At 42.6% G+C, this 24,893-nt stretch overlaps 1 protein-coding gene across 9 annotated transcripts in view; it reads left to right on the top strand.

The window, feature by feature from the left end:
• SCML2 (Scm polycomb group protein like 2) overlaps positions 1-24,893 on the top strand; it is a 99,115-nt gene that overhangs the window by 28,169 nt on the left and 46,053 nt on the right. For 5 of the 9 annotated variants that reach the window (XR_008888706.1, XM_056556832.1, XM_056556833.1 and 2 more), the window contains 2 exons: positions 21,977-22,091; positions 22,839-22,909. Coding sequence is in view for 7 of the 9 variants with exons in the window: in XM_056556832.1 (XP_056412807.1) it covers positions 22,064-22,091; positions 22,839-22,909 (99 nt within the window). In the remaining 2 variants the exon portion in view is untranslated. Of the gene's footprint in view, positions 1-11,651; positions 11,672-17,133; positions 17,153-19,947; positions 19,969-21,976; positions 22,092-22,838; positions 22,910-24,893 lie in introns of those variants that run through there. The other 4 variants (XM_056556837.1, XM_056556835.1, XM_056556834.1 and 1 more) reach the window with 4 other exon arrangements.

Genomic DNA, 24,893 nt, shown 5'->3' with positions numbered 1-24,893 from the left:
GGAACTATAAAGAGCAAGTTTGCTATGGGGATTTGCCTCTGCTCTGGACAGTTCCTGACATGGACAGAGATGTCAGCAGAGAGCACTGTGGTCAGACAGAAAATAAATTTAAAAAGAAAAGAACTTCCTGTGGAGCATACAGCAGCTGATACATACTGGAAGGGTTAAGATTTTTAAATAGAAGCAATTAAAAAATTGGTTTAACGTTCTGGCACCAGTTGATTTAAAAAAAAAAATGTTTTTCACTGAAGTACCCCTTAAAGGAATGACAACTGAGAACAGACATAGGCCCTTCGAGTGTACCTGTCGTCAACAAAAACTTTTTATATAATGTAGATAATACCATTATAAGTATATTTGGAATATACATTCCTTAAAGATGTGTGTATTTTTGTCCCTGCAGATATTGCCTGTGTGTCTCTATGAGGAGTCCAAATACATGAAGTGTGGGTGGACAAGCAGGGCTCTGTGCACTAAGAAAAAGCAGAACAGTGTGCACAAAGGCTCTATAACATGCTCCTGGCTCAAACAGCAGGATGATTGACAAGCCAGGAGTCTGCACAGATCCCTACTTGCCCAGCCCTCACTTCTGGTTTTAGGACTCCTCATAGAGACACATAGCTGCAGGGACAAAAATTTTTTCACCCAACAATATACCCAATTTTTAGCCAATGTATATTACAAATAAGCATACTGTATATTGATATTATCTTCATTATATAAAAAGTTTTTGCTGACGACAGGTACACTTTAAGGCACACTACTAAAGGCAGACCTGTCTGATTCAGTCCCCTAGCTATGAAGCACAAATTGCTGAAAAAGTTAAAGGGGTATTCCAGGATTTTTTTTTTATTTGACAATGTTACAGGGGATGTAAAGTTAGTGTAGTTCATAATATACTGTCGGTACCTGTTTGTGACGGTTTTCTCACAATTCTTCTGTGATTTTCACCCCAATATTTATTTTTAACAGCATCCAAGATGACTGTTGTCTCAGATTTTTCCCAGATTGCAATGCAGCCGAGACCTGACTCACTAGTCCGCTGATGACAGGGAGCCTGTCTTCTTCAATGGGTGGAGGGAGATCAATCGGCAACTAATGCAACAGCTGTAGGCACCCTGATTGAAAACCACAGGTCTTTTGAATGGATGCAGCTCATTTATGTTTCAATGGGTGGGGGGGGGGCTGATGTGTGGGAGGAAGGAAAATGGAATTATGGGATTTGTAGGCAAAAGAAGAAAACTCAAAAAGGAAATACCAGTTCATAAAAAGCTAGCCACAGTGTTATGGTAATCTCACAACATAGCCATTTAGTCCCAAGACAAGCGCAGATCCTTCCTAAGCATGTCCATTACTGTCTGCCAGGTACGTACTAAAATCATCTTATGGTGGATAACCCCTTTAAAGCTCTCTGTTGAAAAGGTAATAGAACCTATAGTGCCTTGCAATGTTGAGCCCTTTCCACTGCCAAAAGAGCCTACATTTGTACATAAGGATCAGAGCTGTATCCTGAAGCAGTGGAAGAAGGTGACCTGGAATGACAAATAATGTTTTCTTGTGCATCATGTGGACAGCTGAGTAAATTTCTTTCACTTACCTGGGAAAGATGTTTGCATCAGGAAACACTATAGCAGGGGTCCTCAAACTACGGCCTCCGGGCCACATGCGGCCCGCCGCTACCTAAGGACACCCCTGTGTCCCATAAGATGTTTTCGGGACACAGGGATGCGCTCTCTGCGGTCCCGCGTTTACTTTAAAAACGCTAGGCCCACTGGGAGGTAGCGCACGCAGGGGACTTCACTGACGTCCCGTTCGTGAGCCCATAGCAACAGAGCGCAGAGGAGCGGAGCAGCGAGCCGTATGTGCGCTGGCTAGCTTGGTTACCAGCTGCACGTCAGCTTTGGTGCTCCAACCACCGCTCCTCCGGTCCCGGGACCTACTACTATGGCCGGACCGGAGGAGTGGTGGTCGGAGCACTGAAGTGGGGCAGTACACAGGCATACAACCTCCAGCCATACACTCTATGGCTGGAGGCTGGATGTCTGTGGGGGACTATACTGCACATAATGTGGGGGAACTATACTGCCAACCTAATGTGGGGGAACTACAACCCAATGTGGGGGAACTATACTGCCAACCTAATGTGGGGGAACTATAATGCCAACCTAATGTGGGGGAACTATAATGCCAACCTAATGTGGGGGATCTATACTGCACCTAATGTGGAGGACTATACTGCACCTAATGTGGGGGAACTATACTGCCAACTAAATGTTGGGGAACTACATCCTAATGTGGGGGAACTATACTGCCTACCTAATGTGGGGGATCTATACTGCCTACCTAATGTGGGGGAACTATACTGCCTACCTAATTTGGGGAACTATACTGCACCTAATTTGGGGAACTATACTGCACCTAATGTGGGGGAACTATACTGCCAACTAAATGTTGGGGAACTAGAACCTAATGTGGGGGAACTATACTGCCTACCTAATTTGGGGGAACTGCAACCTAATGTGGGGGGGAACTACAGGGTGGGCTATTTATATGGATACACCTTAATAAAATGGGAATGGTTGGTGATATTAACTTCCTGTTTGTGGCACATTAGTATATGTGAGGGGGAAAACTTTTCAAGATGGGTGGTGACCATGGCGGCAATTTTGAAGTTGGCCATTTTGAATCCAACTTTTGTTTTTTCAATAGGAAGAGGGTCATGTGGCATATCAAACTTATTGGGAATTTCAAAAACAGCAATCGCCAATGGTAATAGATAATACGCTGAACGGTATAAATGCAGCGAAACAAGCATATAATGATCAATGTAACAAATCTTTATTGACATAAATGCACATAAACATTTAAAAGACATAAAAATATATGATGAAACGAAAGAGAGAAAGTACAAGTGTCCAATGTAATGGGCATATAAAGCCAGGGAACAACCAAAGGAGAATGAGGATAAGGAGATCTAGTTAATGGCCAGCAGCAACATCATTGCTAATGTGCAAAGTGAATGCATATGTAAACATAAGACTATAAGGCGCACACAAGGATACACACCTTAGTAAAGTGCCCTGTGCTGAATAAAATGTGCATGTCAGAAACAGGCTTCATGAGGGTGGTATGAGGGTGGTATTACAGCCCAACACCGTGCAGGACGTTTGGCATTTGCCAGAGAACACCAAGATTGACAAATTCTCCACTGGCACCCCTTGCTTTTCACAGATGAAAGCAGGTTCACACTGAGCACATGTGACAGAGTCCGGAGATGCTGTGGAGAATATTCTGCTGCCTGAACATCCTCCAGCATCACCCGTTTGGCAGTGGGTCAGTAATGGTGTGGGGTGGCATTTATTTGGGGGGCCGCACAGCCCTCCATGTGCTTGCCAGAGGTAGCCTGACTGCCATTATGTACCCAGATGAGATCCTCAGACCCCTTGTGAGACCATATTCTTGTGCGGTTGGCCCTGGGTTCCTCCTAATGCAAGACAATGCTAGACCTCATGTGGCTGGAGTGTGTCAGCAGTTTCTGCAAGAGGAAGGCATTGATGCTATGGACTGGCCCGCCCGTTCCCCAGACCTGAATCCTATTGAGCACATCTGGGACATTATTTCTCGCTCCATCTACCAATGCCACGTTGCACCACAGACTATACAGGAGTTGGCCGCCACCTCATCAGGAGCATGCCCAGGCGTTGTAGGGAGGTCATACGGGCACGTGGAGGCCACACACACTACTGAGCCTCATTTTGACTTGTTTTAAGGACATTACATCAAAGTTGGATCAGTCTGTAGTGTGGTTTTCCACTTAGATTTTGAGTGTGACTCCATATCCAGACCTCCATGGGTTGATAAATTTGATTTCTGTTGATAATTTATGTGTGATTTTGTTGGCAGCACATTCAACTATGTAAAGACAAAAGTATTTCATACGATTAGTGCATTCATTCAGATCTAGGATGTGTTATTTTAGTGTTCTCTTTTTTTTTTTTTTTTTTTTGAGCAGTGTATTTCCTTTTTATAGAGATCATGAGTCATGACTTTGTCCAAGCTGGAGCACAGGCATGGACAAAGTCCAGTAAGTGAGGGTGGGGCTGACATTGCTCTGTGCTCTCTCCTGTCTGATAACACTCCTCTGTGCTCTCTCCTGTCTAATAGGACTCCTCTGTGCTCTCTCTTGTCTGATAGGACTCCTCTGGGCTCTCTCCTGACCTATCAGACAGGAGAGAGCACAGAGGAGTCCTATCAGACAGGAGAGAGCACAGAGGAGTCCTATCAGACAGGAGAGAGCACAGAGGAGTCCTATCAGACAGGAGAGAGCACAGAGGAGTCCTATCAGACAGGAGAGAGCACAGAGGAGTCCTATCAGACAGGAGAGAGCACAGAGGAGTGCTATCAGACAGGAGAGAGCCCAGAGGAGTCCTATCAGACAGGAGAGAGCCCAGAGGAGTCCTATCAGACAGGAGAGAGCCCAGAGGAGTCCTATCAGACAGGAGAGAGCCCAGAGGAGTCCTATCAGACAGGAGAGAGCACAGAGGAGTCCTATCAGACAGGAGAGAGCACAGAGGAGTGCTATCAGACAGGAGAGAGCACAGAGGAGTGCTATCAGACAGGAGAAAGCACAGAGGAGTGCTATCAGACAGGAGAGAGCACAGAGGAGTGCTATCAGACAGGAGAGAGCACAGAGGAGTGCTATCAGACAGGAGGGAGCACAGAGGAGTCCTATCAGACAGGAGAGAGCACAGAGGAGTACTATCAGACAGGAGAGAGCACAGAGGAGTACTATCAGATAGGAGAGAGCACAGAGGAGTACTATCAGACAGGAGAGAGCACAGAGGAGTTCTATCAGATAGGAGAGAGCACATGGGAGTCCTATCAGACAGGAGAGAGCACAGAGGAGTCCTATCAGACAGGAGAGAACACAGAGGAGTACTATCAGACAGGAGGGAGCACAGAGGAGTCCTATCAGACAGGAGGGAGCACAGAGGAGTCCTATCAGACAGGAGAGAGCACAGAGGAGTACTATCAGACAGGAGAGAGCACAGAGGAGTTCTATTTCACCCTCACTTACTGGACTTTGTCCATGCCTGTGCTTCAGCTTGGACAAAGCCATGATTTTTTAAGCCATGATTTCTATAAAAGGGAAATAAAACTTTCTTATGAAGTTTATTGGAAAGGTTAATGTTTTGCCAAGATGTACAACATATAAAAAGTTTTTGTATCTGACAGTGCCCATTTAAGTGAGATCGTGTTAATGATTAAATAATTAATAAAGGGTTATCCACCATAAGGTGATTTTAGTATTTACCTTCCAGACAGTAATGGACATGCTTAGGAAAGATCCTTGTTTGTCTTGGAGCTAAATGGCTGTGTTGTGAGTCCACCATAACACTGCTGATTTCTTTTTGTGAAATGGTTATTTTCTGTTGGAGTTCCCTCCCTTCAATTTCTAGTCCCAGGAACCCTTGTTTGTAAGTTTAAGGTCACTTTTCTCCCTCCCACACCTCAACCACCCCACCCATTGCAGCACACTTGGGACAATTCCCTGCACCCCTGTGAAGGGTGATCCTGGTTTCTGTGGCACAGGGGTATTCTGTTACCTTTTTGGTAATTTGATAAAAAATATAATTGTAACATATAAAACACACTATTTCTAAAGCATTTTGGGTCTGTGGCATTTTGATATATAGGTAAAAACATAAAATATGTTATCAGATTAAAACCATTTGGCCCATCTAGTCTTCTAAATATTTTGAATACTATGAATAGTTTCTAGCCCTATCTTCTAAGAAGGATAGCCTTATGCCTATCCCATGCATGCTTAAACTCCTTCACTGTATTGGTAGCTACAACTTCTACGGAAGGCTATTCCATGCATCCACTACTCTCTCAGTAATGTAATACTTCCTTATATTACTAGGGGTGATTGGGTTTGTCAGAGACAGCTCCGACCAACCTAAAGGTTAGGATCGAGGTGGCAGGGGTGCCACCTCCTCCTATCCCCTGAGATTTGCCGGTCAGGACTGTTCGGCCAATCGGAGGGCAGGGGTTAAAGTTGAGATCCTCCGCTCTGCCTGCCCCTGGAAGTCCGGGGAGAGCGGGGAACAGATGGTGGTTACCGGCCGTGGTGGAAGAGGGAGCAGGCAGTGGGGACCAGTGGCGGGGAGGACCGGCAGCAGCAGAATGCAGGCAGGGGCAGCAGTGAAGATCTGGTAAGTGATCTTCACTGTTGCCGTGTAGTTTAACAACTACAACTTCCAGCATCTGGAGGGCTACAGTTTGGACACCACTGTATAGTGGTCTCCAAAGTGTGCCTGTCCGGATATTGCAAAACTACAACTCCCAGCATGCCCAGACAATCCAAACATGCTGAGCATTGTAGTTCTGCAACATCTGGCCCTTCAGATGTTGCTGAACTACAACTCCCAGAATGCCTTGACAATCTCGGCATGCCTGGAGTTGTAGTCTTGCAATATCTGGAAGGGCACACTTTGGAGACCACTATACAGTGGTGTCCAAACTGTAACCCTCCAGATGTTGCAAAACTACAACTCCCAGCATGCCCAGACAGTCCAGGCATGCTGAGCGTTGTAGTTCAACCAGTGTGCCCGGACAGCCAAAGGGCATTCTTGGAGTGAAAGTTTTGCAACATCTGGAGGGCCACAGTTTGAAAAGCACTACACAGTGGTCTTCAAACTATTCTCCTCCAGTTGTTGCAAAACTATAACTCCCAGCATGCCTTTTGGCTGTCCGGGTATGCTGGGAGTTGTAGTTTTGCAACAGCTGGTGGCACACTGGTTGGGAAACACTGTCTGTTACCTAACTCAGTGTTTCCCAACCAGTGTGCCTCCAGCTGTTGCATGGCTGCAACTCCCAGCATCACAGTCTGTCAGTGCTTGCTGAAAGTTGTAGTTTTGCAACAGCTGAAGGTTTGCCCCCCCCCCCCCCCCCCCCCCCAAGTAAATGTACAGGGTACATTCATACGGGCGGGGGATCTACAGCGAGTTCTCCGGGTCAAGTTTGAGCTGCGGCACTTGAAACTCCATTGACTGTCCAGGCATGCCGGGAGTTTTGCAACAGCTGGGGGCACCCTGTTTGGGAGGCTTTTTCTCCTTTTACCCCTTATGAAAAGGTAAAGTTGGGGTCTACACCAGCATGTTAGTGTAAAAAAAATAGATTTTTCACACTAACATGCTTGTGTTGCCCCATACTTTTCATTTTCACAAGAGGAAAAAGGAAAAAAAAGACCCCAAAATTTGTAACGCAATTTCTCCTAAGCACGGAAATACCCCATATGTGGGTGTAAAGTGATCTGCGGGCGCACAACAAGGCTCAGGAGTGAGAGCGTGCCATGTACATTTGAGGCCTAAATTGGTGATTTGCACAGGGGTGGCTGATAGTTACAGCGGTTCTGACATAAATGCAAACAAAAAACACCCTCGTGACCCCATTTTGGAAAATACACCCCTCATGGAATGTAACTAGGGGTGTAGTGAGCCTTAACACCCCACAGGTGTTTGACAAATTTTTGTTAAAGTTGGATGGGAAAATGCTGGTGTTACCCTAAAATGCTGGTGTTACCCTAAATTTTTCATTTTCACAAGGGGAAATAGGAAAAATGCCCCCCAAAATATGTAATCCCATTTCTTCTGAATAAGAACATAGTACATATGTTTATGTAAAGTGCTTTGCGGGCACACTACAATGCTCAGAAGAGAAGGAGCGTCATTGGGCTTTTGGAGAGAGAATGTGTCCAGTATTGAAGGCCATGTGTGTTTAGAAAGCCCCCATGGTGCCAGAACAATGGACCCCCCCCCCACATGTGACCCCATTTTGGAAACTACACCCCTCACGTAATGTAATAAGGAGTGCAGTGAGCATTTACACCCCACAGGTGTCTGACAGATTTTTGGAACAAATGTAATTTTTCATTTGCATAACCTACTGTTCCAAAGATCTGTCAAACGCTAGTGGGGTGTAAATGCTCACTGCATTCCTTATTCATTTATGAGGGGTGTAGTTTCCAAAATGGGATCACATGTGGGGGGGGGTCCATTGTTCTGGCACCATGGGGGGCTTTGTAAATGCACATGGCCCCCGACTTCCATTCCAAACAAATTCTCTCCCCAAAAGCTCAATGGCACTTCTCCTCTTCTGAGCATTGTAGTTTGCCCACAGAGCACTTTACATGGGGTATTTCAATACTCAGAAGAAATGGTGTTACAAATTTTGGGGGGCATTTTCTCCTATTACCCCTTGTAAAAATGTAAAATTTGGGGGGAAAAATGCTTTTTAGTAAAAAAAAAAATTTAAAAAAAAAAGTTCATTTACACATCCGACTTTAAGGAAAAGTTGTCAAACTCCTGTGGTGTGCTAATGCTCACTGTTTCCCTTGTTACTTTCCTTGGAGGGTGTCGTTTCCAAAATAGTATGCCATGTGTTTTTTTGTTTTTGTTTTTTGTTTCTTTTACTGTTCTGGCACCATAAGTGCAACATGCCCCCCAAAATCCATTTCAGCAAAATTTGCTTTCCAAGAGCCAAATGTGACTCCTTCTCTTCTGAGCATTGTAGTGCGCCCGCAGAGCACTTGACGTCCACACATGGGGTATTTCCATACTCAAAAGAGACAAATTTTGGGGGGGCATTTTCTCCTATTATCCCTTGTAAAAATGTTACATTTGGGGAACAAACAGCATTTTAGTGAAAAAAAAATAAATAAAAAAAATTCATTTACACAACTGACTTTAACGAAAAGTCGTCAAACACCAGTGGGGTGTTAAGGCAAAAGGGTGATAATTTGTCTAATGTAACACCCACTGAATCTGCAAATGTCTGATATGACATGTTTTTTCTACTGATTATTGATGCGTCGTGCCATATAACTGACAGTGTGCCAATTGTTCTAGGTAAATATTCTATGCGATTTAGACGAGAATACACTTTGTGTTTTCATTGATTGTATATATTGCTATATTTATTAGAAATAATTGTCTCAGTGACAGGCATGTGTTATAACATAGCCTGCATTAGAATGATTTCACTATATTGTATTCACTCTGTTTTGAATACTTAGAGAGGAAATGTTTATACCAGTGACTTCTCAGAAAACTGCCATACATGATTTCATAATTTGCCTTATAGGCCCCGTTCACACTACGAAGAATCCTTGCAAAATATCTACACAGCACACTCCCATTGATTTAAAGGGGTATTCTGGCCATAGACATCTTATCCCTCTATTCATAGACATTAACGGAGGGGGCGTGGCATGAAGTCAAGTCTCCAGTCCCGGAAACACAGAGGTTTTCAAGACTGGAGCAGCAGCCCGGCATAGAATGCAGGTGCTGCACAGAGATCGCGGGGGTCCCAGCAGCGGGCCCCCACTATCAGACATCTTATCCCCTTTAATGGTATTTCCACTGCTGTTTTCACACGACGTAAGTTCTATAGTAGAAGGTCCGAAGGAGATTTGTTTTCTTGCAAGAGAGTGAACATGTCCAATCTTTCTGCAGAATTCCCATTTGTCAGTGTAAACAATTTTCTCAGTGTAAACAAGCTCTTAATTCAGGGCTTTCCAAACTGGAAGCTGCAACACACTAGTGTGTCGGTGGTCACCCCCTGGTGTGTTGCTGGACAGTCCGGACTAGCAGCAGCAGCTACTGTCTCTGGTATCTGTTTTAAAGTGCCTGCAGCCCGAGTAGCTGATCTTGAATAGTGTTGAGCGGCATAGGCCATATTCGAATTCGCGAATATTCGCGAATATATGGACGAATATTCGTCATATATTCGCGAATATTCGCATATTCGTTATATTCTCGTTTTATTTTCGCGTGTGCGAAAATACGTGTATGCGAAAATTAACATATGCGAATTTTCGCATATGCGAAAATTAGCATATGCTAATTTTCGCATATGCGAATTTTCGCACGCCAGTCTTACACAGTAGTATTACAGCCTTCTTTACACCACACAAGCTGGAAGCAGAGAGGGATGATCACTGTGATGTGTACTGTGAAGAAAAAAAAAAAAAAAAAAAAAACGAATATTCGTAATTACGAATATACAGCGCTATATTCGCGAAATTCGCGAATTCGCGAATATGCGATATTCGCGAATAATATTCGAATTGCGAATATTCGCGAGCAACACTAATCTTGAACAGACAGCCTGCATCGCAGCCACTTTAAAGGGGTACTCCTGTGGAAAACTTTTGGTGCCAGAAAGTTAAACAGATTAGTAAATGACTTCTATAAAAAAAAAATCTTAATACTTCCAGTGCTTTTTAGGGGCTATATACTAAAGAGGAAATTCTTTTCTTTTTGGATTTCTCTGATTTCACAACCACAGTACTCTCTGCTGACCTTTGCTGTCCATTTTTGGAACTGTCAAGAGCAGGAGAAAATCCCCATAGCAAACATATGCGGCTCTGGACAGTTCCTAAAATGGACAGCAGAGGTCAGCAGAGAGCACTGTGGTGGTGACGTCAGAGAAATCCAAAAAGAAAAGCATTTCCTCTGTAGTATACAGCCCATAAAATGTATTGGAAGGATTAAGATTTTTTAATAGAAGTAATTTACAAATCTGTTTAACTTTCTGGCACCAGTTGAGTACCCCTTTAAATCAGTGAACTGAGCTGCAGTGGCTGCTGGAAATTATGAATGACACCCCTGACATTGCTCCAAGGTGCTGCGCGCAGTTGGAAATCACTTGTCAGTGCATACAATCCAAACATCTTCTGAACCTGAGCCTGCTGGAGTGCGTCCGGACACAGCCCAGGGGATCAGAGTGAGGAGGGGGGAAAGATGTGGCAAAGGGGCTCATAAAGGGAGGAGTTTGAAATTGCACAGGAAGGATAAAGAGGGGAATGATTCGGGGGTGGCATCAGAGAAGGGGAATGAATGTGGCACAGGGGCTGATAAAGGGGAGAAATAAAATGCCACAGGGGGTGACAATAGGTGGGAATTAAATGCCACGGGGGGGGGGGGGGGGGAGATCAATGGGGGGAATGATTTGGCACAGGTAAGTGTCAAGGGGTGGAGAAAAGAAGTGACATTGGGGCATAAAGAGTGGAAATGAGAAGGCACAGGGGGGGTGAAGGTGGAATGAAATGGCATGGGGTGATAAAGGGGGGATAAAATGGCACAGGAGGTGATAAAGGGGTGGAAAAAATGGCACAGGGGTGATAGAGGGGGATAAAATGGCACAGGGGGTGATAGAGGGGGATAAAATGGCACAGGGGGTGAAAGAGGGGGGATAAAATGGCACAGGGGTGATCAAGGGGGAATAAAATTGCACAGGAGGGTAGCAGCTACATTTCTAATGCTGATACTGGATACTGGTATCACAATGTGCATCTTAGGACGCTCAACCTGATACGTGCAATTGGTGGTACAGCAAGGGATGTGTCACCAAACTATGCACATCTAAAAATGGTGTCCCCAGCATGGAAAGTTTGGAAAGCTCTGCCTCAGCCATGTAGGAGGTCTTTGAAGTGAGCGCACAAGCTGCATTTGTTTTATAGACTGTTAGTGAAGGCTGCTATGGGTGCAGAGCCGATGGAGGCAGGGATACTGGGTGCTGATTCCATTCCTCAAAGCTGGCCATTTTCAGATTAGCAATGCCAACTTGTGCAATAAGTATCTCTGAAACCGACAAGTGTATCAGGGTAAGTGATACATCATTGTAATCCGTTTATTGGGTTTACTGCAGGTGAAGTCTCATGCACACAGTAACACTTTAGGCATGGACCTGTCTACACGGACACCACTAAATATCCATGAAAAGAAAAGCCATGGAGATACAGTATAAATACATAGAATTCTGTGGTTGCTCCTTTTGGGATTTGCGCCGCACACATCCCTAATATATTTACTGTATTTAGAGAGCAGAGTCAAATTGTTGTGAAGTTCATTGCTAACACTCATCTATTTCAACAGAGCTACTTCAGATGCATAGCCTGTTCTCCACTGGCAGCTAGGAACTAAACCAGCTTGTTCTTGGGGTCAATGAGGATTCTTTGTTTAGCTTGAGTTTAGTTACATTAAAGCCTTGATCCTTTATTAGCATATCCAAGTGCCAAGCAATTGTAGAGGAAATGGAGACTGATCTTTGTTTCCATCATGTGGTTAAAAACTATTTTGTATAGAGTATTACCATACGGTATTCTCAGAGGGTACTAAAATGGCCAATCTGCTCCAGCAGACATATATGTATTGGTAGTCACTGTGGAGATTACTGTAAATGGCTTTAATACTGATTTCACTCAAACATCTACAACAAACATTGGGGGAGATATATCAAACCTGTGTGAGTGGCGCAATCGGCCATAGCAACCAATTAGATTCCTTTTTTCATTTTTTCTCATGCCTTTTTTTTTCAAATTCAAAAAAAGTTGATTATTAGAAGCGCAAATTGGTAACAATACAAACATTGGATATACAACAATAGAAGTAGAATACAGGAAAGGAAAGTCCGGCGGCCAGGGTAGGCCCAATGGACAATAATAAATGTAACATATAGTAACCATGTAGGGTATCGAGAGGCAAGTGAAACAGTATGATGATATAACATATGGAAGCATAGGATGGACATATATATAGGAGCATCTGGTAGTATCCCAGTCACGAGGGCCAGGGTGCCCCAGATAGAGCAAGATGGGGTTCTAGTAAGGCATCAAGTATCAACAACAAATTCTCCAGACGAAACGCATGGCAAAAATCATTGTACATAGACATGCAAACACAGACGGAACAAGACATAAAACTCCAGAAAGGGAAAAGAAAGAAGAGGAAGGGACCGGAAGAGGGGAAGCACAAGGCAATAGGAATAAGCCTGTAGGCAGAGGAGCAGCAGCAAGAAGAGGAGGAATCGGGAGCCAGCGGAGTCCACAACACCACACGAGGAAGTCGCCAGGGTAGAGCACGCAATTTCAGCAGCGAAAGGACACTACAGAGATCTGCACCTCTGAGAAGAGCAGAACTGCATCCATGGGAGCCAAGTGGTCTCAACATGCACAGCATCCTCGGGGAGGACTGCCATCAACTCCTCCATCTGACGGGAATTGGCAACTTCCGTCAACCAGTCATTGAGGGAAGGGGGGTCTGTAGACCGCCATCGCCGAGGGATCACTGCTTTCGCAGCCTGAAGGAGGTGTCTTGCCAAGGACTTCTTGTACTTCGTTTGCGCCATGGGGAATTTCTCATGCCTTTTTAAAAATGAAAGAAGCAATCTGGTTGCTATAGGCAACTGCACCATTCATCCTCTTCACAGGTTTTGATAAATCACGTAAATTTTTTTTTTATAGTCCCGTTAAATCCATAGTTGTATTTTAAGGGGTACTCCACTGCCCCAGTGTCCGGAACACTGCCCCAAAGCCTGCACGCAGCATTCAGAACAAAATGTTCCGGACACTGGGGCAGTGGAGTACCCCTTTAACAACTATTTGGTCTTGTTCAAATGTTTTCATATTTGCCTCTACTGTATGCATTTCACTTGGAGAAATTGTTTTTTTTTCTTGACACAGTTTAAGGATACATATGAATTACTGTGTAAATTTTTTTTTTTTTATAACCTACTTATCCTAGTTTCACACTAAATAACATACTAAACGTATAGCTTTTTGTTTACGTAATGGTTGCATAGGAAAATTTATTTTACACTTAATCTTGGGGAAATCTAAAACTTGGTGAGGCTAGGATACCACTCAGGTTTTTTCCCACCGTTAAAACTGCCAGGAAAAACTGCCACAGCTTTTTCCTGCGTTTTGGCAGTTTTTCTGGCGTTTTTTCTGGCGTTTTTCCTGGTGTGTGGAAACAGCCAAATTTGTCCCATGTGGCAGTTTTTTCACTGTCTTCAGGGTACCACTCTGTGGGTCGGATGCTGAGCGCCCGCTCCACAGAGTGTAAGGAGATGAGGAGTGATGTACAGCATCACTACTCACCTCCCCAGGCCGTATAGTATACAGGGGTGCATAGTGTACCCGTGTATACTATACAGGTGCCAGGAATTTCCTCACTATACTGATAGGACTCCTATAGCCCCTTTGGGCGGTATACAGTATATAGATATCTATAGATAGCTGTATATAGTGTATACAGAAGACTATGTCCGCTTACCTCCCTCGCTCCCTGTCCCCACCGGGACTGTGTAGCTCCGCCCCCTAGTGATGACATCATTAGGGGCGGATCTACATACGGAAGCCAGGCTAGTAAGGGTGAGAGGCTCTGTTCACATTGTACGTTTTGTATAATGTGAACAGACCCTTCTGCCAGTGTCCTCCCAGACAGGGAGACTTCAGCTGTTGCAAAACTACAACTCTCGGCGTGCTGGGAGTTGTAGTTATGCAACAATTGGGTGCTCCCTGTTTGGGAAGACATTGCAATATGGGCGCTCTCCCTAGCGGAGAGTGCCATAAATGTCCTAAACAATTTATTGTGTTTTTTTTTTCTTCTCCTTTCAGATCCATGTATGCAAAGGATTCCAGCGGATTCAGAGGACTACTGCTGATGAACTGGATTTTTTTTCCTTTAAAAAAAAAAATGGCTAACGAGGGCTGTGGGGGAGTATTTTGTAAAATAAAAAAAAAATTCCAATGTGTTGTGTTTTTTTAATTTTTATTGAATTTTCAGATTTAGTAGTGGAAGCCGTCTTATTGACGAAATCCATTACTAAGCCGGGGCTTAGCGTTAGCCCCAGAAACAGCTAGCGCTAACCCCCACAGGGGTGCCGTGAAGAGGCGGTACCAACAGGCCCGGAGTGTCAAAAATATAGCTCCTAGGCGGTAACAGGCTGGTGTTATTTAGGCTGAGGAGGACCAGTAACAATGGTCCTAACCCACACTGGTAATGTCAGGCTGTTGCCGCTTGGTTGGTATCTGGCTGAGAATAAAAAGACGGGGAACCCTATGCATTTTTTTTCCATAAATAAATGAAAAAAAAAAAAACTCATAGGTTCCCCGGTATTTTTATTCTCAGCCAGATACCAACCAAGCAGCAACAGCCTGATGTTACCAGGGTGGGCTAGGACCATTGTTACTGGCCCTCCCCAGCCTAAATAACATAAGCCTGTTACCGCCTAGGCCCAGGCGCGACATTTTTAATGCTCTGGGCCTGTTGGTACCGGCTCTTCCCGGCACCCCTGTGGCGGTGGGTACCGGGGTAATAATTGGGGGTTAGCGCTAGCTGTTTTTGTGGCTAGGACTAAGCCCCGGCTTAGTAATGTATTCCGTAAATAAGATGGCTTCCACTACTAAGCATGAAAATTCAATAAAAAAAAAGACAGATTGGAAAAGTTATTTTATTTTAAAAAAAAACACTCCCCCACAGCCCTTAAAAGGAAAAAAATCCAGTTCATCCGCAGTAGTCCTCCTGAATCTGCTGTAATCCTCTGCATACACGAATCTGAAACGAGAAGAAAAAAAACACAAAAAATTTAATATCTGGGATACCCCTTTAGGGTAGAGTCACACGTGCCATTTTGCTGATGTTTATCTTCCTACCCGTTGAAGCCAATAGGTAGCAAAATCAGCTGCAGAAAATACGGCACGTGTGACCCTACCTTAAGGCTATATTTTTAGGCTTAAAGGAGTATTCCAGCGCAAAATAATTTAGCCCCTATCCAAAGGATAGAGGATAAGTTATAGATCGCGGGGGGGTCCGAGCGCTGGGAACCCCGGGATCTCCTGGACGGGACCGCGGCAGTCTGCAGGAAGTGAAGTTTCGTCCCCAGCAGAAAGCTGCGGCAGACACGCCCCTTCCCTGTATCTATGGGGTACAGTGAGGGGGTGTGTCGGCCGCCGCGTCATGGGGATGGAACGCTCCCTTTCCAGCATACTGCTGCGGCCCCGTCCAGGAGATCCCGGGTGCCTTAGCATTCGGACCCCCCACAATCTATAACTTATCCCCTCTCCGAAGGAGAGGAGCTTTCAGCTGTATGCGTGTGAGTCTGGGATACAGCTGAAAGCAGCATTAGCCTGGGGATCCGGGACAAGTGTCTTGGATCTCCAGTAGTAGCAGGCCCTTTACCCAGCTAGGCTTTCGGGCCATGTCCAAACAGACTGGCCAGTCAGTCTGCCCCTGCCTAAGGGTAAAGTCACACGTGCTATATTTTGCTGCTTATTTTCCTACCCACTGACTTACACAGAATACACAGCAGGAATACATGGCACATGTGATTCTACCCTAAGGCTGTGTTCAGACACAGTATTTTTTAGTCAAATCCAGGAATGGAACTAACACAGAGGAAAACTATAATGGAAAGATTTTAACCATTTTGGACTAACTACTGGTTTTGGCAAAAAAATACTGACCGAATTACCATGTGTGAACCCAGCCAGGGGTACTCCAGTGAAAAACTTTTTTTTTTTTTTTTTTTTTATGAACTGGTGCCAGAAAGTTTAACAGATTTGTAAATTACTTCTATTTGAAAATCTTAATCCTTCCAGTACTTATCAGCTGCTGTATGCTCTACAGAAAGTTCTTTTTTTTTTCCTTTTCTTTTCAGTCTGACCACAATGTTCTCTGCTGACACACACCGGAACTGTCAAGAGCAGGATAGGTTTGCTGTGGGGATTTGCTCCCGCTCTTGACAGTTCCTGACATGGACCGAGGTGTCAGCAGAGAGCACTGTGGTCAGACAGAGAAGAAATTCAAAAAGAAAAGCACTTCATGTGGGAGTATAAAGCAGCTGATAAGTACTGGAAGATTTTTAAATAGAAGTAATTTACACATTTGTTTAACGTTCTGGCACCATTTTTTTTCACTGGAGTACCCCTTTAAGATGTAAAGATCCTAGCATTCTGCTGTGTTACACACGTTAGCAGTGTTACCCAAATTGTTGCAGTGAGCTGCCAATATAAAGGCAATCTCCCTAGCAGACTGTTTCAATTGTAGCTGCTCCCATTCAGCCTTCAGTGCTGTTTATGGTATCCCAGACTACCATCAATAGAAGTGGTAGTAAAATACAGCTGGGCTGGTGAGGAGGAGTCAGACACTTTCATCTGCACATGCCATTCCGTGCACAGTACCTGGTTTGAAGTCACACTTGGTCTCCCAGAGAGGATACATTTGTGTCATCATGCGATGGATTTTCTAGCATTTCTTATGGCATTACAAAGCATGTGATGGATGCTAATGATCCATTCCTCTAGGTAAGTGACATGTGACAGAGATGCTATTGTCTTCTACTTGTCTTGTTTGTCTTTATCCTTCATTTTACCATGAAACTGCAGTTGGGATTTTTGTTTCTTCATTTACCATGCACTTAAACTGACTTTTTTTTTTTTTTTTTACTTAATGCTGCTTTATTGGTATCATTTTGAGGTAGATGGAAACTTTTAATTACTTTTTTATTGAATGTTTTCTCAGATTTGGAGAGAGCAACTATTGACAATTGTGACATTTGGTATAATTTTTTTTGTCTTTGGTAATGGTATTCACCATGAGGGACCATTAACATTATATTTTAATAGTTGGACATTTCTCCATGCAACAATAACTGATTTGTGTTTTTTTTATTTTTGTACAATGGTACAGAATTGTCAATCTTTATTTTATTTGTGTTTGGACTAAATTTCACCTCATCTTTGTGGTTTGCTAAAATTGTGACATTCTTTTTACAGGCTTAGGCTGATTGATACATCTGTAGACTGTCCGGGTTAAGTTTACCCCAACTTTTGGTTGATTTATTTCAAACCAGAAGCATGTGTCAAAACTTCAGCATATATTTTGTGTTGCCAATAGGCCATGCAACTGACGGAATGTCAAAAAAGTGGGTAGAACTCCTAAATGCACTGCAAAGTCATGTACACCAGTTTGCACCAAAATACAGTTGATTTTACAATCTTGTCCATTGGCTTAGCTGGCAGTGTGTTTTTATGGAATTTAAGTGGCTTTTTCTCACTGCTATTAATGTCATTCAAAGAGGATTCAAACAAAAAGTTATTGCGGCTTCTCCCAATGTGTACAGTATATGTTAACACATTTTGTGTGTAATATGACTGCAAGATTACAATTCATACAGGAATTGGGAATAGTCTATACAACACACACATAAAGCTTTTGGGGGAGACTTATCAAAAAAGTTGCTGAGTTGCCCATAGCAACCAATCAGATCACTTCTTTAATTTTTCCGAGGCCTTTTCAAAAATGAAAAAAGTAATCTGGTTGCTATGGGCAACTCAGCAACTTTCCTATGGACAGGTTTTGATAAATCTCCCCCTCTTTTTTATTTCTAGGATTTTGCACTCATGATGGTGAAAAAAATCTGTTTCTGTATCTTAGCCCAGATGAGAGTGGTGTATTAAAATCCACACGTGACATGTCCACAGGCAGTGAATTTCTTAAAGGACATATGCTAGGAAGCCTGAAGAATCCTAAACATGTGAGAGCTTTAATACAAATAAGTAACTCTGAAGTGGCTTCAAAGGCACGATGGGCTTGATGTAAAACATCCGAATCACTTGATTACAAGCAGAAATCCCCTGATCTTCAAGCAGCCGACACTATAAAGCAAGGCGTAAATGCAAGGCAGAAAAGGGTGCTTCTTACTTTATTAATATGTTAACATTATGCCCTGTGTCTCTGCATTATATTAATCTTTTGGTATTCTTTCGATTCAAGCTGTGAACGCTTCTTTGATGCTGCTTTCACTTCTGCCATCCTTAGTGTCCACTCTAGTCAGCTGTTCTCTGTTTCTCATCTGTTATTATTAATACTTTTTCCCCACCTTTTATCATTGCTTTCTTGTTTTAAAGTGATCTTTTTTCTTTTCATAATCACATGTGTTCTTCCTGGACTCTCTCGATGGGAATGAAGTCCTTCCTCCATGAAAAAAGGTGGTCATACACATTTGATAAAAGTTTGTAAATGGACCTTTTTTTGGTTAACAATTGTTGTGTTGATGCAGCCATACTCCTTTTAGATGATAAATGGCATGCTGAACCGGCCGACTACCAACAGGCATTTGTGTCAAACTCTAGGCCCGCAGGCCGAATCCAGTCTGTAATTTTATGTGGCCTGCGAGGTCCGGATGTGTTTCAGAGCTTTGTAGCTGCTCCCTGGGAGCAGGTACCATCTTTGATTGTGAGCTCTGGTGTGCACCTCCCCACCGCTCTGTTCAGCAACTCGTAGGTATTGGCACAGTTCTGACAGCCCTACCCAGGCACCCTAACCACCACCCTCTAAGATAGAAAGCTCGCTGGAAGGGGCTGGCTATTACATAACCGGGTCCTAAAGGACATCTTGTTAGAAGACATTAAAAAAGTAACACCAGCGCTGAGCACAGGAGTAAATTAACAGAACAACACTTATATTAAGGAAAACAATGTGGATGACTCACTACATATCTCTGGCCCCCAAATGTAGAGTGAGTTCCCCACATTGTTTCTCTTTCTCAATACTATTGTTGTTCTGTTCCTATACTTCTACTTTGAGTGCTGGTGTTACTTTTTTTTCGTCTTCATACATTTTATGTCTGGACCGAGTATATAGTGCCCTCCACTGTTTGGGTGGATATCTGAGAGGGGAGTGATATATCTTCTTAACCAAGAGGTGTCGTGGATTGTTGTTAGGGGGGAAACCCTGGCAACTCTGTGTGCAACGGGTGAGAGCCATTGGGGGAGATTTATGGAAACCTGTGCAGAGGAAAAGTTGCCTAGCTACCCATAGCAACCAATCAGATTGCTTCTTTCATTTTTGACAAGGCCTCTGCAAAATGAAAGAAGCAATCTGATTGGTCGCTATGGACAACTAGGCAACTTTTTCCTCTGCACAGGTTTTGAAAAAACTCCCCCGTTATTCTTACCACACTAAAAGTGAAGTTTTGGATGAGCGGTGCCTGATTTTAACCCCTTTAACCCCTCAGCAAACAGCTATCATACGTGTATAGCCAGCTTAATAATGAGGTGGAATTTCTTCATGGTCAATCTTAAACATGATGTATACACTTATATAATCTTCTGAGGAGGTTGGTCTTTCTTGAACTGTTATGCATTTATCGCTATAGTGAACCGTATGTGCTCAACTACTAGCAATGAGTCAAATTTCAGAATATAATCTGTGATTGGTCAACTAAAACCAATATCCCGTTAAAATGGACCCAATCATTGTTTGTAATGATGGAAATTGTCAAATCTCATCTATAATGCTGTATTTAAACTCAACTGAAGCTCTGACTTTGTATTCCATTCTCTACTGATGGAAACTGTCTGAGATACACTGTAAGTATACTGTTCTACCAGCAATGAGCACTTAATTGCCCCCTGAATGAACAGAGCACACCGAGTCTCTCTGGCCACAGCTGCATTCATTCACTATAGGGCCGGTGAAAATTTCTGACGGATGAACGCTTAATCATTCAGCAGCCTCATAGACAAATGAATGGAGAGGTGGCCACACAGGTGTAGTGCGCTTCATTCATTCTGGGGATCAGCAGTGGTCCCTTCAGGCGGACTGCCACCAATCAGTTTCTTATTCCCCTTGTCTATTGATAGGGCCTAAGAAGCTGAAATAGAGATACCCCTATTAAGGTCCCTATAAACATTTTTCTAAAGTTGGCCAAAGCAGCTCACAGTCTAAGGTATTGCTATTACAGAGCTCCGATTCCTGCTGTCTACTGCTTCTAAGTTTGGTGATGTGATGTCACACACCTGCTCATCCAATAAGCAACCGGAGCCTAAGCTGGTGATTGGCTAAGCTTGCATGTGACATCACATCACCGAACCCAGCCAGAATTGGAGCTCCCCGTTATATTGGTGGCAGATAGGAGTGTTTTTATTTTTTTTTATTTTTTTTACTTGCTGTTAATAGTCTTAACCTTTTATATGTTATGGAGTTATGCGCATCTAAATGTACCCTTATAGTAGATTTTGATGGAAGGGATGATGCTGCTGTTACTGAGGAGTTTTTAAGCAGCCATTAGCTCTGCTGTACTAGTGACACCAACAACACTTACTAGAATCAGCAGTAGTATCTCCTCTCCCCCAACCTGCATCGACTTCTAGGGGGCTACAGCATTTTTAGGGGGACAAATTTAAATGTCTGCATAGATATGCATACAAGTACTTAGTTTAATAACAGGTCTGTACATAGCACACTTCAACAAACTATCTCATATATTTTAGCAGAATTTATCTCTAGTTCCCACCCCGTCTGGTTATCTATGATAGTAGGTTTGGGCAGATGGATAACTTCATTGTAGGTGGAGCGACTTCTTTATAGAGAGTGGTCTATCTACGGTCACAGATCAAAGGAAAAATGTAAGTATTAGTAAGTTATAGTGACCAGTATAAGTGGCCATAGATAGTATGTAGAGATGCAAAATATGTATGAAATCTATAATTTTATTTATGATGATGATGATTTATTATTATTATTATTAACACACTCTTTTGTACTTTATAAAGTGTATCTCTTATTTATAAACATAAAAAATTGTAACTTGGCAGAGCTTACAATGTTAGGTAATGATACAATAATATTACATACTGTCTCTCTCATCGCTGTTTTATTTTTCAGCTGGAAATACAGTTTGCAGTTATACTGTGCCATGAGGCAGTGTGCAATACCTTTTTCTTCTTTGGCTTAGGCAAACCTCCCCCCCCCCCCCCCCCCAACAACTACATGTTTGGAATAAGACCACTATCATCTTTTGTGTAAAGGAAGGTTTAACAGGAAAAGTGTATGCCCCAGTATGGGGTCTAATATAGCAAGGTATTTGTTTATGTCAATTAAGTCAGTGATCTTTAGTTGACACACAATTGACTTGTAAATACCTGTATCTGTAGCTTATGTGACGCACACAAAATAACACTTCTGTCACATGGACTGTTCATAAGCTGAAAAGCATAGACTGACTTAAGAAAAGGGAAGCATGTCTGGAGTAAGCTAGTGTATTCCTCTGGAGATTTACGTCTCCTGTAATGACTTGATTTTGTCTCATTTTAATTACTCAATCCTTTTTATCTTTTCCCTAGAAAGCCAAATCGGTGAAAGAACAGAGGGCCATTAAAACATAAAACTGCTTCTTCCCAGACAGCTTTGTTTAAAGAGCATCATTCACTATGAAGACTACAACAAAAAGAACAAAAGGTACTCCCATGCCCATCCTTGGGTATAGTCTTATCACTTTTTAGTTTTTCTTTATAGTTGCAGAACACATTGCTTGTTTTGCAGCTACAAACGCTGATCTCTGATTTAGGCAGTAAGGTGTTTTTTTTTTGTTTTGTTTTTTTTTAATAAATATTGTTTAAGAACTATGAGGAAATCATGGCAAATGAAATGGGATGGACCTATAGCAGTGCACCTTCTGACCTACCTAGTTAAACAATAAAGTGCCAATGTAAAGACCTGCCTACAAATGCATAATGCTTTGCATGTATGATACTAACAGTACATTATTATACAAGCCTATCTCCTCTTGTCAGTATGTTTGCATCACAATTTTAATGTCTAATAAATGCCATTAGAAAATCAGCATGCTGGGAAATGGGGAGGTGGTTCAGCTATATTCATAGATCTGTTACTCATAGATCTGTTGTATGGAAGACATAAGAGTGTCCGAAATCCCATCCCAGTAAAGTACAGCTGGAATTTTAGAAGCATTATTCTACCAATGTTCTTTTCCTTTCATGTATTGGACAATTAAACATATAATTTCTGTAAATTGCTGTACATGGGTTTATCCCGGCTGTACCATCAATGTTACGAACCCAGCCCTGGACTTGTTCTGAGAGCTGGAAAAAATTCTCCATCACTCGGACAGATGGTTTTAGTGCTGTATGTCATGATAATGGCCTGCAATGGGTATGTCTACTCAACTCTCTTTTTACTTTTCAGAACTATTTAACTGGGATGAATACTTAAAGGAAACTGGTTCAGTTGCAGCTCCTGCTCACTACTTCAGACAGGTACGCTATTCTCCCATGACTACAAATCTCATGTTCTATGTGTTGTGAGTAAGTCTATCATATGCATAGCATTTGTATTTTCTTGTTTCATATACAGTATTAAGATTAGGTATAGAAAATATTTTAGACAGAAAAGTTCTCAATCAAGAATATATATTAATAAAGATAAATACACACTCAACCTTAACTCCTTGAGGACGCATCCTATTTCTATTTTTGCAGTTTAATTCTTTTCTCCTTAGCTTCTAAAAGCCATATCTCTCTTATTTTTCTATCAATGCTGCAATGTAAGGGTGTTTTTTATGGGACCAATTGTACTTTTTTCATTGTACTGTGAAATGTATTGCAGAAAAACAAAAATAAATAATTTATGTAATGGAAAAAAATCTGCAGTTCTGCAGCTTTTGGGAGTGTCACTTTTACACAGTTCACTGTGCAGTAAAACGGACATGTAATCTTCATTGTAGTCTTTTTGATCACTTTTTATTTCATGCTTTCTGGGATCTGATCAAAAAAACTGCAATTTTGACACTTGTTAGTTTTTCTTTATTTACACTGTTCACCATACAGTATAAAGACAACCCCAACTTTTTTGTGTAGGTCAGATTAAAAAAAAAAAAAAAAAAAAATGGGAAAAGAGGTGATTTGAATTTATTTTGGGGATTAAATATTTTATAGCTCTCTGTTGCTTCCTTAATTCTGGGATGTGTGGACCCTGCAGGAATTGAAGGCAAGGATGGCTAATTTATGTGTAATAATGATGGTAATATGGTATAAAAGACAACTGAGGGATGTGGCTGGTATAATAAGTGCTTTATTTATACAATGAACATGCAAAATTTGGTGTAACCAAATTCCCATGCAGGGCCCTTGCTATGGGCCCTGCTTGGTATAGTAACAATAATGCATATGGTGTGATATATTAAAATAGGTATAAAACTTAGGGGAATAACATAAAATTGCCACTTCAAAATGACGGAATTAAAAATAGTTGCAGCGCTGGAGTATATGCAAAAATAAGTCCGTTCCAGATTATTACCGGTCTATAGACTAAGAACAGTTAGGAATGCATTATAGTCATAGTAGTGTAATCCAGATAGAAAGATGGAGAACATGCAGAGGTTGGCACAGGCGTTGATTATCGCAGCGCACCCGGCCTAAGTACAACTTTTTTTTTTTTTTAATCAGAAAATGTTTATTAAACATTTTTGCATAAAACAAAAAACATACAAATACAGAAAACCCCAGTCCCCCCTCCCATCCCTCCCACACAAAAACACCCTCCCCCCAGTTTCCTTGTCTTTCCTTCAAAGCGGATCCGACACAATAGTACGGAGAATATGGTAGTGCAGCACCGAACCTCTACCCACGTGCGTGGAGAATAATTATGGCAGGAGAAACAACCTCATGGAAAAACAAGTACTATACTCTAGATTCATGTTACATAAAATCAGATACAAGAGAGAAAACTACACAAGGGCAGTACAGGCAGGCACAAAGTGCGTAAAACCAGGCATTCAACCAGTGTTGCTCAATTAGTTTACGAGGTTGATACAAAATTCTACTAATACGTATATACAGGCCACCAAGTACAAAGTTACCTGCGGTCGTCTTAAACACTTGCTTCCAGGCAGAGGGTGATGAACAAAGTACAGTGGTGGCACGGAATGGCGTCCGGCTCTCTGTATATGAATCTCACCGTCGGGCAGGTTAGTCTGTGGTAGCGAGAGTGATCTCGTTGCTGATAGCGGTGTCCTCGTGCAGTGCGGTCTCTTTGAGTGCGAGACACACTGTGCAGTGGTCCAGTTTGCCGGGGGCTGCAGCACTTGTCAGTAGATGTAAATAATCATCAGTGTCGAAGGTGGCTAAATAGACCTGTATGGTCTCTAATCAAAGCCAGACGCTTTGTGGGGATACCCCTTTATCAATGGCGGTATGGTGCTAGTCCTGGGAGTGTGGCCTTTAATAGGATGCCATTTTTAAT

Source organism: Hyla sarda, chromosome 2 (assembly GCF_029499605.1).
Source record: "Hyla sarda isolate aHylSar1 chromosome 2, aHylSar1.hap1, whole genome shotgun sequence".
Lineage (NCBI taxonomy): Eukaryota > Metazoa > Chordata > Amphibia > Anura > Hylidae > Hyla > Hyla sarda.
The sequence above is the reverse complement of the archived record's forward strand: the minus strand, read 5'-3'. Positions and strand labels throughout refer to the sequence as shown.